The 12,032-nt window shown below is 35.3% G+C and overlaps 1 protein-coding gene across 4 annotated transcripts in view; it reads left to right on the plus strand.

Annotated features, from left to right (window-relative positions):
* The first annotated feature begins 502 nt into the window (after window positions 1-502).
* Window positions 503-12,032, plus strand: part of slc4a4b (solute carrier family 4 member 4b) — a 40,773-nt gene continuing 29,243 nt past the window's right edge. For all 4 annotated transcript variants that reach the window (XM_027152863.2, XM_027152864.2, XM_027152865.2 and 1 more), the window contains exon 1: window positions 503-897. In XM_027152863.2, the coding sequence (XP_027008664.1) occupies window positions 881-897 (17 nt within the window). In that variant the 5' untranslated portion in view covers window positions 503-880. The remainder of the gene's footprint in view (window positions 898-12,032) is intronic.

Consider the following 12,032-nt stretch of genomic DNA (forward strand, 5'->3'; position numbering starts at 1 on the left):
ATAATACATACAGACACACACACACACACACACACACACACATATATATATATATATATATATATATATATATATATATATATATTCAAATGATGAGCAATGTGATGAAAAGCAATGTGAGGATTTAACCTCACTGAGAGAACAGATAAGCCATATGGATGCAAGGATCCAAAAGCTTCTCAGACAACCTGAAAGGCTGAAGGCAGCTATAACAAAACACAAAGTCAAACACAAACATGCGTACAGATCATTAAAGATCATAAATCCCACACTCAGTAAGGAAAATCTGCTAATCCAATTAATTCTGCTAATTATAGTACATTCAATTCTTAATTTGATTTCTTTATTCATTTTCTTTAAATCTATGTACGAAATGTTGGTTTCTACACTCGCCAATAAGCTGCTCATCTTGCTCGCTAATATTGGTTAGTGCCAATAGACAGTCTCTCTCTCTCTCTCTCTCTCTCTCTCTCTCTCTCTCTCTCGTCACGCTGGAGGAGGGAGAGCTCTTTAAATATGGAAAGGAGACAGAAGTGCCATTGACGCTCGGAGACGAGCGAACAGACAAGAGAACGTTCCTCACTTTTAGCGACTGTCCAGAGTATCTGAGTTTTGTTATTTATTGAACTTATCGTAGTTTGTAGATCCAGTGACATAACGTTAAATCCCGACAGATAGAATACGAACAGGTCGAAGTGAGTAAACTTAACCAAAGTGCCAGAGTGCTTGGCTTCTTCTGCAGTTATTGGGTTTCGGTTTTTGGCGTTTTCACAAAATTTCGACATTGAGAATAGTGAGCGCGTTTGTTTCACACTGACAGGACGGCTTCTGTGACACCATTACGCACTTAAGCACTTCGGGAAGAAGGAGGACTCCCGTAATGAGCGATAAAAACAAGTAAGTATAAAAACAAGTAACAAATAACGAGTTGTAAGACCAACGATTAGTTATTTCAGTGACCTGTATGTGTTGTACGAAGCTTTACCACGCGGGCTACCTTATGTTAGCTCTGTGTGTGTGTGTGTGTGTGTGTGTGTGTGTGTGTGTGTGTGTGTGTGTGTGTGTGTGAGTGTGAGTGTGTGTGAGATAACTGGTGAGTTGTTGCCAAATTAAGAAAGTTACTCTTTTACACACACTCTTGACCGTCTCCTGTACGTATGTCTTCGAAACACTACCTTGTAAAAGGCACATACTGGAACAGTCCACTGTATCCTGCATCAATTGAAATTATGATTATGAGCTGAAATTGTGAATATTTCTCTCCAACGCAGCTAAACGGTGTAGGAATTATAGAAGCTTTTATTTCCGCTTTACCTTTAAGGAACCAAAACTGAATGGACACAGAGATAGTAGTGCTTTTGTCTGCAGTCACATCATTAATGAATGCAAGCGAACCAGTTCCACTTGCAGCCATTCGGCCTTAACCATTCAGCCAGGATGTTTCAAAACTGGACATTTCTGCATTGTTTTTTTTATATAACATTAATGACACCCATTTAATATTTTTTTATCATAGTAGTATACTGTATATATACTGCACATCCTAGCATGCATCATAAACAAACATTAATTATACAGTGTATACATATAATATGTTGCAAAGGTCCAGCACAATTGTAAGAAAACAATTATTTCCAAACAAAAAATGTTATAAAATATAAATAAAAAAATATAAATTATTCAATGGCTGGTATCAACATACTGTACATTAAAAAAACCCAGCACATCAGAACCTTCTGTGTATTTTATTCATGGCCCAGGACCTTAGGCAATGGTCCCTGTGCTTAGATTAATAAATGAGCAATTTGCAACACTGGAAAATTTATACAGATTATCAAAGACCATATTCACAAACATGAAATTTTAAATCTGATTTAAAGTTTAAATTTGCATCTGACAGGAAACTGTCTGACAATGAACAGTGCCTCTTATGCATTTTCCTTATTGCTGCTGGTTCAGATAGATTACCTTATAAAATTGCTTTACTGTGCAGACTTTTAGAACATTTGTGTTCATAACACATATCATGTATTAAGGCATCATTGCTTTATATTTGGCTCAGGTGTGGTTGAACCAGGGATAGGGATTTGTAATATTCAGTCATATAAAATATGCATGCATTCCCATTAAACTATGCAAGTCCAGCATCAAATGCTGAAAAGACAGTATGATAAGGAACTGGCTCTAAACATCATTATGTACTCAACAGATGAGTCAGATGAGCTAAACGAATCTCATAGCTAACCCTAGCTAGTTAAATTAATTCCTTCATGCTTTATTATGACTGGGAAGGGAGGGAAAGGTAACTCACCTGTTAATCTGGTTTCTGTCTGTTATCTAAATAGTACTGTACGGTTTAAAACTCTATCAGTGATGTCGGATTAAATACACATAAGTACACTTCCTGCTATGCTTTTGCAAGCAGTTTTAACTGCACGAGGATTATGAGAACAAAGATTATGAGATTAACAAAGGAAAAAAAAACAGAATTAACTCACACTTGATAGGAAATGACCTTCAGAATGAATATTCACAACTCTTTCTTCACAATATTAGTGTGAGACCAGTGTTGTTACTTATCTGTATGTAGAACAAAGAAGTTTGGAGTGAGGGTGAGGGAATGATTGAGCAAATAAAAAAGTGGAAACTGGAGTGATACTCCATGATCAAAAATCACTGTATGATTACTGTGACCCAGTGTCCAGGTTTAAAGTAGTCAATGAAACAATGCCAAATAATACTGCTCTCTGCTTATTCCTACAAAGTCAACATGAAAATATTATTTTAAATTATTCAAGTTAATTAACAAATTTTGAACATAATGTAATTTTAGTCTGTTGGAATTATAAAGGATATACGATTGTCAGTATATGTAAGATATTTCACAAGTGGAAAGGAGAAAGATTTGAATATTAGTATCTGAATTTGCATTGTCAAAGCCTCAGTGAATTATTGAACAGTATTCAAACCCCTCAATACACCATAATGCTTTTGTTTTTGTTTCATTAGCTACAGTAAGTGAAATAGCTTAGCATGGGTTTTTTGTCTGAGCATCATGCAAAATTCAGTTTAATTTCAGTTTTCATACCAAAAAAAGTTTAATTTCAGTTTTCATACCATTAAAGGATAAAGTGGAACCCCATTTTGTGACATAGATAAGGGAAGGCTAAATACATAACCATGGTTCTACAAGTTATTGCTAGGGGCAGTAGCATACATTCAGCATGTTTAGTCTGATGTGTCACAGTGACATGGGGACCTTCTGGGGCAGGAGGTCAGATCTGATGCATAAAAAGATTGCTCGCATTACAGCAGTTTGCAGAGATACTTATTTCATTTCAGCATCTTGCATAGGCTTGTAATGAATTTCATTAGTGGAAACAAACATCTTGCTCACCATCTTGATGCCACAAGCAGGAATCTGTGAATGTGTCGTTGAATTTTTCTACATCTTTATTTTATACAGTCAAACAGTACTACTTAATTGAAAGAACGTTCAAGACTGATGACCTGGACCCTTTAAAAAAAAAACCTGTAAAAAAAAAAAAGATCATGCAAGGTAGATTCTGCAGGGTCATTTGCATTTGTTAATGACACTTGACACTGTGTGTCAAGGGTCATTTGCATTTGCTAATGGTACTTGACACTGCGTGTGTCCCCTGGTGGTCACAGATTAACTCTTGGTGCTGGTCCCAAACCCAGATAAAATGGGAGGGTTGCATTAGAAAGGGCATCCAGCGTAAAACTTTTCCCAAATGTGCAGACCCGGTGATACGCTGTGGTGACACTAAACAGGGAGCAGCCAAAAGACGAACAACTTTGTGTTCTGTGTGTAAACCAAGTTAGTAGAGAGTCACACCATTTCTGGCCCTGTGTCTCTAGGAGTGAGGTATCCTTCAACTCTGTTACAGAGGGATCAACATCTATGAAATGTTCAATATAATTTCATATTAGAATGTCATCAATGTGGAATATGTGGAGCAAACAACACCAAGAAAGAATCTGAACCAGAGAGGAGTATTACAGCTTACTGAGTGGAGACCAAATCTATACAGAGGTAACATAGTGAACTTGCTAAGTATTATCTACTTAGCTAGTAATATAATATACAGAAAACATACTTACAAGGGCAGAAGAGGATGAGAGGAGGTTACAGGATCACATTACCTCCAACTTGCTGCATAGAGGGCAGCTCCATATTGTGTGCATATGAAGAACGTATTCTGCCGTAACAGCAGGAAAATGGATTTCTATGGATTTTCTGTCAGTGAAATGACAGTGAAACAAAGTGTAAAACAAAGAGAGTGCAACATGCTGATAAGCAAGTGCCTCTGATGCCGTTTTTGTGTACTGAAAGGCTCGTGAAAAAAGATGCAGTCTGTGATGTACTTCTGGGAAGAAAAAAAACACATCCAGTGTAGTTTGACTTTTTTTTTTGTATCAGATAAGACAATTATTATAAAAAAAAATTTGTCTTCAAATTCAATAATAACGCAAACAAAAGTCTTCAATCAGTCAATCAAATAATTAAATTAATCAATCATTAATCAAATAAATAAATAAATGAATATAAAACAATTCAGATAATGCTAACAAATACAGCAAAATTCTGACCATTAGTAGAAACCTCAAATGTGACATAACTGAATTAAGCAAATGGGTGTGTACCACTATGTATGAGAAAAACTCAAACCCGCATTCCCACGCACCTTTATTCCTCGGCAGTTTGCAGCCTTGGGCCCCTATAACCCATATAGAGCCTTGAGATGCCCCTATTACTTCTGGGAAAAAAAATTCATATCCACTTAGGTGGTGCGTATTCTTAGTACAAACATATAAAATGTGAAATCCCTGAGATGATATGAGGAAGAAAACTTCAGGCTCAGAAAGTAACCATCCTCATTTGGGTGACACTGGACAGTAAATAATATAAATGTAATGAATGTATTTTCTATAACAGTTTGTAGTCAAGTGGAATTGTGAAACCAAGAGCTCCTTAGGAACTAATAGGTCAGGGTAATTTGTATTGTTAGATCAGTGGTTAAGGTGTTGGTTTACTGATCAGAGGCCTAAATCTTGACTGATATATTCATGAATGTTATTTCTGTGTAGGTATGTGCATAACTGCTGTCTTATGACCTTTTCTAAAATCAAGGGGGAGGTTTGATTTTGGCCTGTAGCTGGCAGGGGTCGAGGTCGGGTATTTTAATCAGGTCTTTAATAACCCTATTTTTTTCCGTAGTTGATTGTTTTTATTTTTTTAGGTTCATGTGTGGTCAGTGTACCAGGGTGGTAGCTTGGTAATTTTTTCCCTTTAATTATTTTGCTTTTAAGCGGAGCTGCAATATCTAAGGTGTACTGAAACATTGACTCTAAGTGATTAGTCACCTGATCAAGTTCTGTGGGGCCAGAATTATCATCAATTGATGATAATTCTGAGAGACTATTGGTAAATCTCTCTGCAGTAGAAGATGTAAATGTATCTTTAAAACAGTGACATGGCAAACTGCATATATCATGTCCCAGACGCATTTTAAACGAAATAAGATAATAGTCTTTTGAATGTGGAATATGAGTGTGACTATATTTTCTTATTATATTTAATCCAAAGGTTAGAATGAGACAGAGTGTTAGTTCCATTATGACTGGCTTATATTATGTTCTGTTTAACCCCTACTAAATCGAAGATGGACACTACTACTGTTCTCAGAAGATCTAACATATCAAAATGGACATTTAAAGGAGCATATTCAAAGAGCTGTAATGTGTGTGTATGTTGGTTCCAATTGGCCACCTTCATGTAAGTATTGCACTATGCTGTTGCACAATGACTGCTTTGTCTATAGAAACAGCTAGGTTTGAAATTAATTAGGTTTGAAATCTGCAAATTCACAGAGAAATTCAGAATATGGCCTTGGAGGTCTGTAAATAACAATTAGTGGACTTATTTTTTGAGGCTACATATGTTAAGTTAGTATATAGCATGGTGCCTACTGCACCACCCCCTCCACTGCCTGTTAGGTGTGACTGATGTATATTACTATATCCGAGTGGCAAGCATCATTTAATGTGACAAACTTGTTTGGTTTAATCCATGTTTCAGTTACACAGAATACTAAATCTCTGATCAGAAATAATTTCATTAACAATAAGTGCAATATACTATACAATAATAACAATATCTCCCTACACAACAATCTGATCTCTCCTTCGGCCATGGTTCACAACCGTGGGGTAACCATGGACAATCAACTTCCCTTTTCTTCGAATGTTGCTAATGCTCATGTCTGTTTCTTCTTTACAACATCGGTAGGAGTCGGACTTTTTTGTAAACACAGGCTGCTCAGGCTGTTTGTTTTATGTGTATATTTAAGAGATTTAGTTCGATGGTGTTCTAAGTCAGTAACATAGTGAACCAGTGTTAATGTATTTAATGATAGAGACTGCAAAGCACTTTTGTGCATCACTCTGGATAAGGGTGTCTGCCAAATGCCATAAATGTAAATGTAAGTGGTTTAGATGCAAGATTTAGAAGATCTTATATTTAACAGTACTAGATTCAGATCAGATTTACTTGTTGTGCATTCACTATGATTGAATTTTATACTAATAAGGTTACTAAAACAAATATTCAGAGTGTTTATACATTTTTGTTTAGCTCGGGAATCAGACACAGTCTCTATATTGTGAACCCTGGCTGACGACTCATTGCAGCTAGCAGACAGTCAGGTTAGCCTGCTTGTCTGCTCCCTGCCCCTGGCTCTGGATTCTTACTGATTATCTAGACATTTACATTTACAGCATTTGGCAGATGCCCTTATCCAGAGTGACCTATGTGTGTGTGTATGTGTGTGTGTATTTTATATATATATATATATATATATATATATATATATATATATATATATATATATATATATATATATATATATATATATATATATATAATGACTCCTTAAATGCCATAATCTTTTAATCTCTTAACCTTTCACTCTGCACATTCCTCTTCAATGCCATAGCCTTAGAACCATTTATGTAATTCCGTAATTCTTAATGATGTCCACACATCTCTGCACTGTTATAGCCTTTATATTCATTCACTGTACGCCTTTATATTTATTCACTGTACTCCTGTATGTCCACACATCTCTACACCGTTACAGCCTTTATATTTATTCACTGTATATTTGCACTTTTGCACGACTGCTACATTTTGCACTTCTGGGTAGATGCCAAACTGCATTTCGTTGTACCTTTTCAAGGCAATGACAATAAAGTTCTATCTATCTATCTATCTATCTATCTATCTATCTATCTATCTATCTATCTATCTATCTATCTATCTATCTATCTATCTATCTCTCTATCTATCTATCTATCTATCTATCTATCTATCTATCTATCTATCTATCTATCTATCTATCTTACATTATCTATTTTTTTTTATACAGCTGAGCAATTGAGGTTTGAGGGCCTTGGATATTGGAAAAAAGGTCTACAGTGGGTTTCCTCCACTTGCTGTTTCAAGACAGAACACAAATAGGCTGTCCTGAAAAAAAATAGAACTGTGTTAGAAAAGTAAAAAAATTTAATAAACGAAAACAACAGCACAAAATATTAAGGAAAAAGAGAATTAATTTAAACTCGGACACAGGCACGAAACTCACAGCAAACATTGAAATCTTATTAAGACTTTTCTATAAGCAAATAAATTGGCAAATTGCTGTAGAGTAAATAAAACACTTCTACACAAAACAACACTTGCTAATTACTGTTTGTGTTAATGTATGTAATATTTATTACATTAGTGCAAGTGTTAAGTGTTAAGAAGTTTATATCCTGCATATTCATCAAAATAGGCAAGAAGCATCCTCAAAACCAGCCACAGCTGGATCAGAGTGCATGTTCTAGTACTCGAGATAAAATGCAATGTAGTACAGGAAATTTTTCCATCTGGATGTTTCTAATTTGGGAAGCAATCAAATTATGATGCTCTGTTCATACATATAGCAATTTTATTTCTGCAAGTTGCTATCACTGTATTATGTAGTCACCAGTAGGTGTTCATACTAATGGTTGTCATAATGTTTATCAGTAAGCGGGGCAACTAGCATTCAAAATCAGTTATCTTGCAGCTAAAATGAAACATTCTGAGTGGAGATTTGGTTCTTGTGTATAATAGCAGTATATATCTGCATGATATCACATGAGATGAAGGAACAGCAGATTGTCCTCTTTGTCAGGGATTGTGTTCATGTTTCTTTCTTCGATGCCATTAAAGGTCACTACACTACAAATTCACTCTATATTTGCATAAATTTAAACCTTAGACACATCCATATCTAGTCAACACTGTCGATGTTGCTCATGTTACTGGAAGTTTTGAGCTGAAATGGCTTGTTACAGTTATACCACAGAATCGCTGCATTTCATTCTGTTTCAGAATATGTCCATTCTTTTTCTTTTGTAAACTATTGTTAACATGTGCATCTACACTTTTTTCTCTCTTTTTACAGTAATACCACCATTCCGTTGTGGTATATCATACTGTATACTGTTACACAGCTCAGAACGTGCACCCATAAAAATGACAAGCATTTAATGTAGAATGTTCTTAAACATTTATTTCTTCTAAATACATTTGAAATTTTGTGTATATTGTTTATAAAGAGCACAAAAAATGAATAGAGTTGTTTGTGCTTATCAGCATCTATGCTCAGGGAACTGATACATGATATTTTGCACACATGCCCTAGAATGTACCTATTCCACACAAGTGTGTCAACAGTTCACAGCTATTATTTTATTATTTTTATTGCCTGCAAATTAGAGCATTATAAATAAACAGTAGAGCTACAGCCTATGTGAAGACCTGTTGTGGATCATCACATATGGATAGCAAAGAAGCTTGAGGTGCTAAAGCTGCATACTTTCTTTGTTTTAAGTTATAGGCATATTATGAGTTATGAGTTTAATTTATTTGTGTCTGTATTGGATTATTCTATATTGGATATTGGGTTAGATGCCTAATTGTAATTTTTTGTGTTTTTGGTTCAGCAACAAAAATGGATCCAAAAGGGTCTTTCTGAATAACATTGGGGCTGTATTGTTTTAAAAGCCCAAATCCACTGGTGTTTAAGTTTCCTAATGCAGGAGTATGCCTGTAACCTAACCTCTCCTGAAATACAACACCTAATGCTAATGATAATGCTAATGCTAACATCAGTATCAGTTTCACTTTAGGGCCTGGCTTACACACGGGTAGTAGTAGCGAAAGTTCACATAACTGGTCAAAGTGATAAACAATCCCAGGGAACGGGATCAGTGTTTTAAATGAAAGTCTCCATCTTGTGTAATTGAGGTGTTACATGCTAAATACTGCATCGTAAAAGGCTTTAGCACAGGCTGTGTTTAGTCAAAAGGGCAGGATTGTGTTCCCAACAGCTGACTAGAGAAAAAAAAATGTAATGAAATGATACTCTGTGTGTGTGTGTCTCTGTGTGTGTGTGTCTGTGTGTGTGTCTGTGTGTGTCTGTTTGCGTCTGTGTGTTTGTGTGTGTGTTCTTGCAAGATTTGTATCTGTGTCTAGTATATATTTATATGAAACAAATCCAATCACATAAATAAAAGAATTGTTTATTGTATTTATTTAAAAGATCCACACTCTTGTGATCTTTAACACATTTAGATTGCTTGGCATTCTGTTAACACACACACACACACACACACACACACACACACACACACACACACACACACACACACACACACACTTTGCTGAAAAGCTAATCAGGCTCCATCACCTGCTATGGTATTAAATATCAACAACATTGGACAAATGTGTTTGTTGTGTAAAATCACACTCTTACACTTTGCATGCATTACAGTGTTGCAATCCTTATGACCTTTAACTTCCTTGTCAAGTTAGGCCTGCAGCTGCTTTGGTTCTCTGGTTTTGAAAGGTACATTCTAAAGTAGGGCTGATATTATTTAAGGATATGGTCTAACATGGTACATAGCAATACCTACTTATGTTGCCATTTATATGTTTTTGCTGGGTAATTTTAATGAGTTTAGTATTGAATAATTTTGTTTGCCTTAAAGAGTCACTGCTGTGAAGTTGAACATCTGTTAGTCCACTCGTGCCTTGTTTCCTGTCTGTATTCCACTGGGAATCAATAAAGTTAATCTTTAAGGTTGGCAACAAACCAAAAAGAAATTTAAGTCACATTGGATTTTAATCTGTGTCCCATAAAAAGAATGTTATCCGCTTGGAGACCAAGAAGTTAAAACCCAGACAATAAGGGCAATGAATGTTGAAAATCCTTCAGATGTTTTTAATACTTCTGACTGATAATCACTTATTTTAAAGTAACCCAGAAATTATGAATCAGAATCACTATCAGGTACACTGTGCATCATCACACACAATTATTTGAGTTTAAACATAGAGTTGAACCTTTAGATTCATATCTACATGGCAAGCAGCCATGCACTTTACTCAGCATGTGTAGGAAACTTGATAATGACCAGTTCTGAGCTTGGAGTATTTTTGGCTCTCAGAAAGCTTCCACTGTGATTCCTATGAATCAGTTTTATTCTCTTCTATATTGAGCATTGTAAGTATTAAGTATGGGTAAGGCAAAGTAAGTGTTCCTCTTTGCCTTCTTCTTGATTTCATCTTTTTGATTAAGAGAAGAAAAAAAGGCAATAAGGATTCTTTCACTTTCTTGCTCTAAGCTGCACAATCCAGATTTATAAGGCTTCCTCTTCACTGCTTTCAATATGAAAGTTGAATTTGTTTCTTAGAAAACCTATACAGAGACTAGTTAAATTAATGATTTATTCAAGGTTTCTCTGTTTAATAGTTATAATGTTCCAAAACTGTTTCCAAATCTTGTAGTGGCTTCCTCAGAAGAACAAACCAAAGATCTCTTTGTGATAATGAATGAAAATGTATTTACATTTTCTAGATAAGTATGCGATCATAGATGTTTTTTAGGTATAAGAGTATTGAGATAAAGTTTAGACGTGATAAAATGTGATGTTTATTTCAGTCACTCTATGAAATGCTCAGTAAAATGCTGATAAACAAAGATAAACATTTGTTTTTAAATATAGAATTTGTTAAACCACACTTTTAGTTAACTTCACACACAGACTAAAATTACATTTTCAATTCTCTTCAGGATATACTGGGGATTTTTTTTTTTTTGTAACAAAAATTTTGTGCAAGAAATATTAAAATAACTAATTTGTTCAACATTTTATACTATGAGACATTTATATATGAAACACTAATTTCACAGCACCAGGATCTCACAGTCATCAACAAGAAATTTACTCTCTTTACTCTCACGACATACAGATTGGAGCTGACAGCTTAACAGTCAAAGAAAGATCCATGTTGTTTAGAATGGGAGTGTAACGGACACAGCATGGTGCTGAGTGATGTGTTTTTATGACAGTCTTTACCACAACTGATGAGAAAAGACCAGCAGAAGCAGAAGGAATGTTAGAGATCAAGAGATTAATAATGAAAAGAAAGGAATTTAACAATGTTGTTAAATAATAGTGCAGTGATAGTTAAAAAAAATCATATATTAAACCTTATATTAAACCTCCAAGCTTTTGCCTGTTACACACTGATTTGAACTGGTGAAGATTTACAGCCCTGCTGAGGATGTGTTTAAGTGACAAAGAATATAGTAGAATATTAAACAGTCAGTGGGATTATACAAAACTTCAGAGTATGGTTTATGACTTTCTGATGTGTGATAAATATGAAGTGGATAAACAAACAGGAGGGAGGAACAGCTGCAGACTGCTAAACTGAAAGGCATTGTTACTTGATGTGTGTGTATGCTGCCAGGGTGTGGACATATGTGTGTGTATGTGTGTGTGTATGTGTGTGCGTGTGTGTGTGTGTGTGTGTGTGTGTGTGTGTGTGTGTGTGTGTGTGTGTGTGTGTGTGTGTGTGTGTTTGTGTGTGTGTGTGTGAGAGAGAGAGAGAGATAGATGTATAGTGGCTT

The sequence above is a fragment of the Tachysurus fulvidraco genome, chromosome 21, assembly GCF_022655615.1.
Source record: "Tachysurus fulvidraco isolate hzauxx_2018 chromosome 21, HZAU_PFXX_2.0, whole genome shotgun sequence".
NCBI classification, from domain to species: domain Eukaryota; kingdom Metazoa; phylum Chordata; class Actinopteri; order Siluriformes; family Bagridae; genus Tachysurus; species Tachysurus fulvidraco.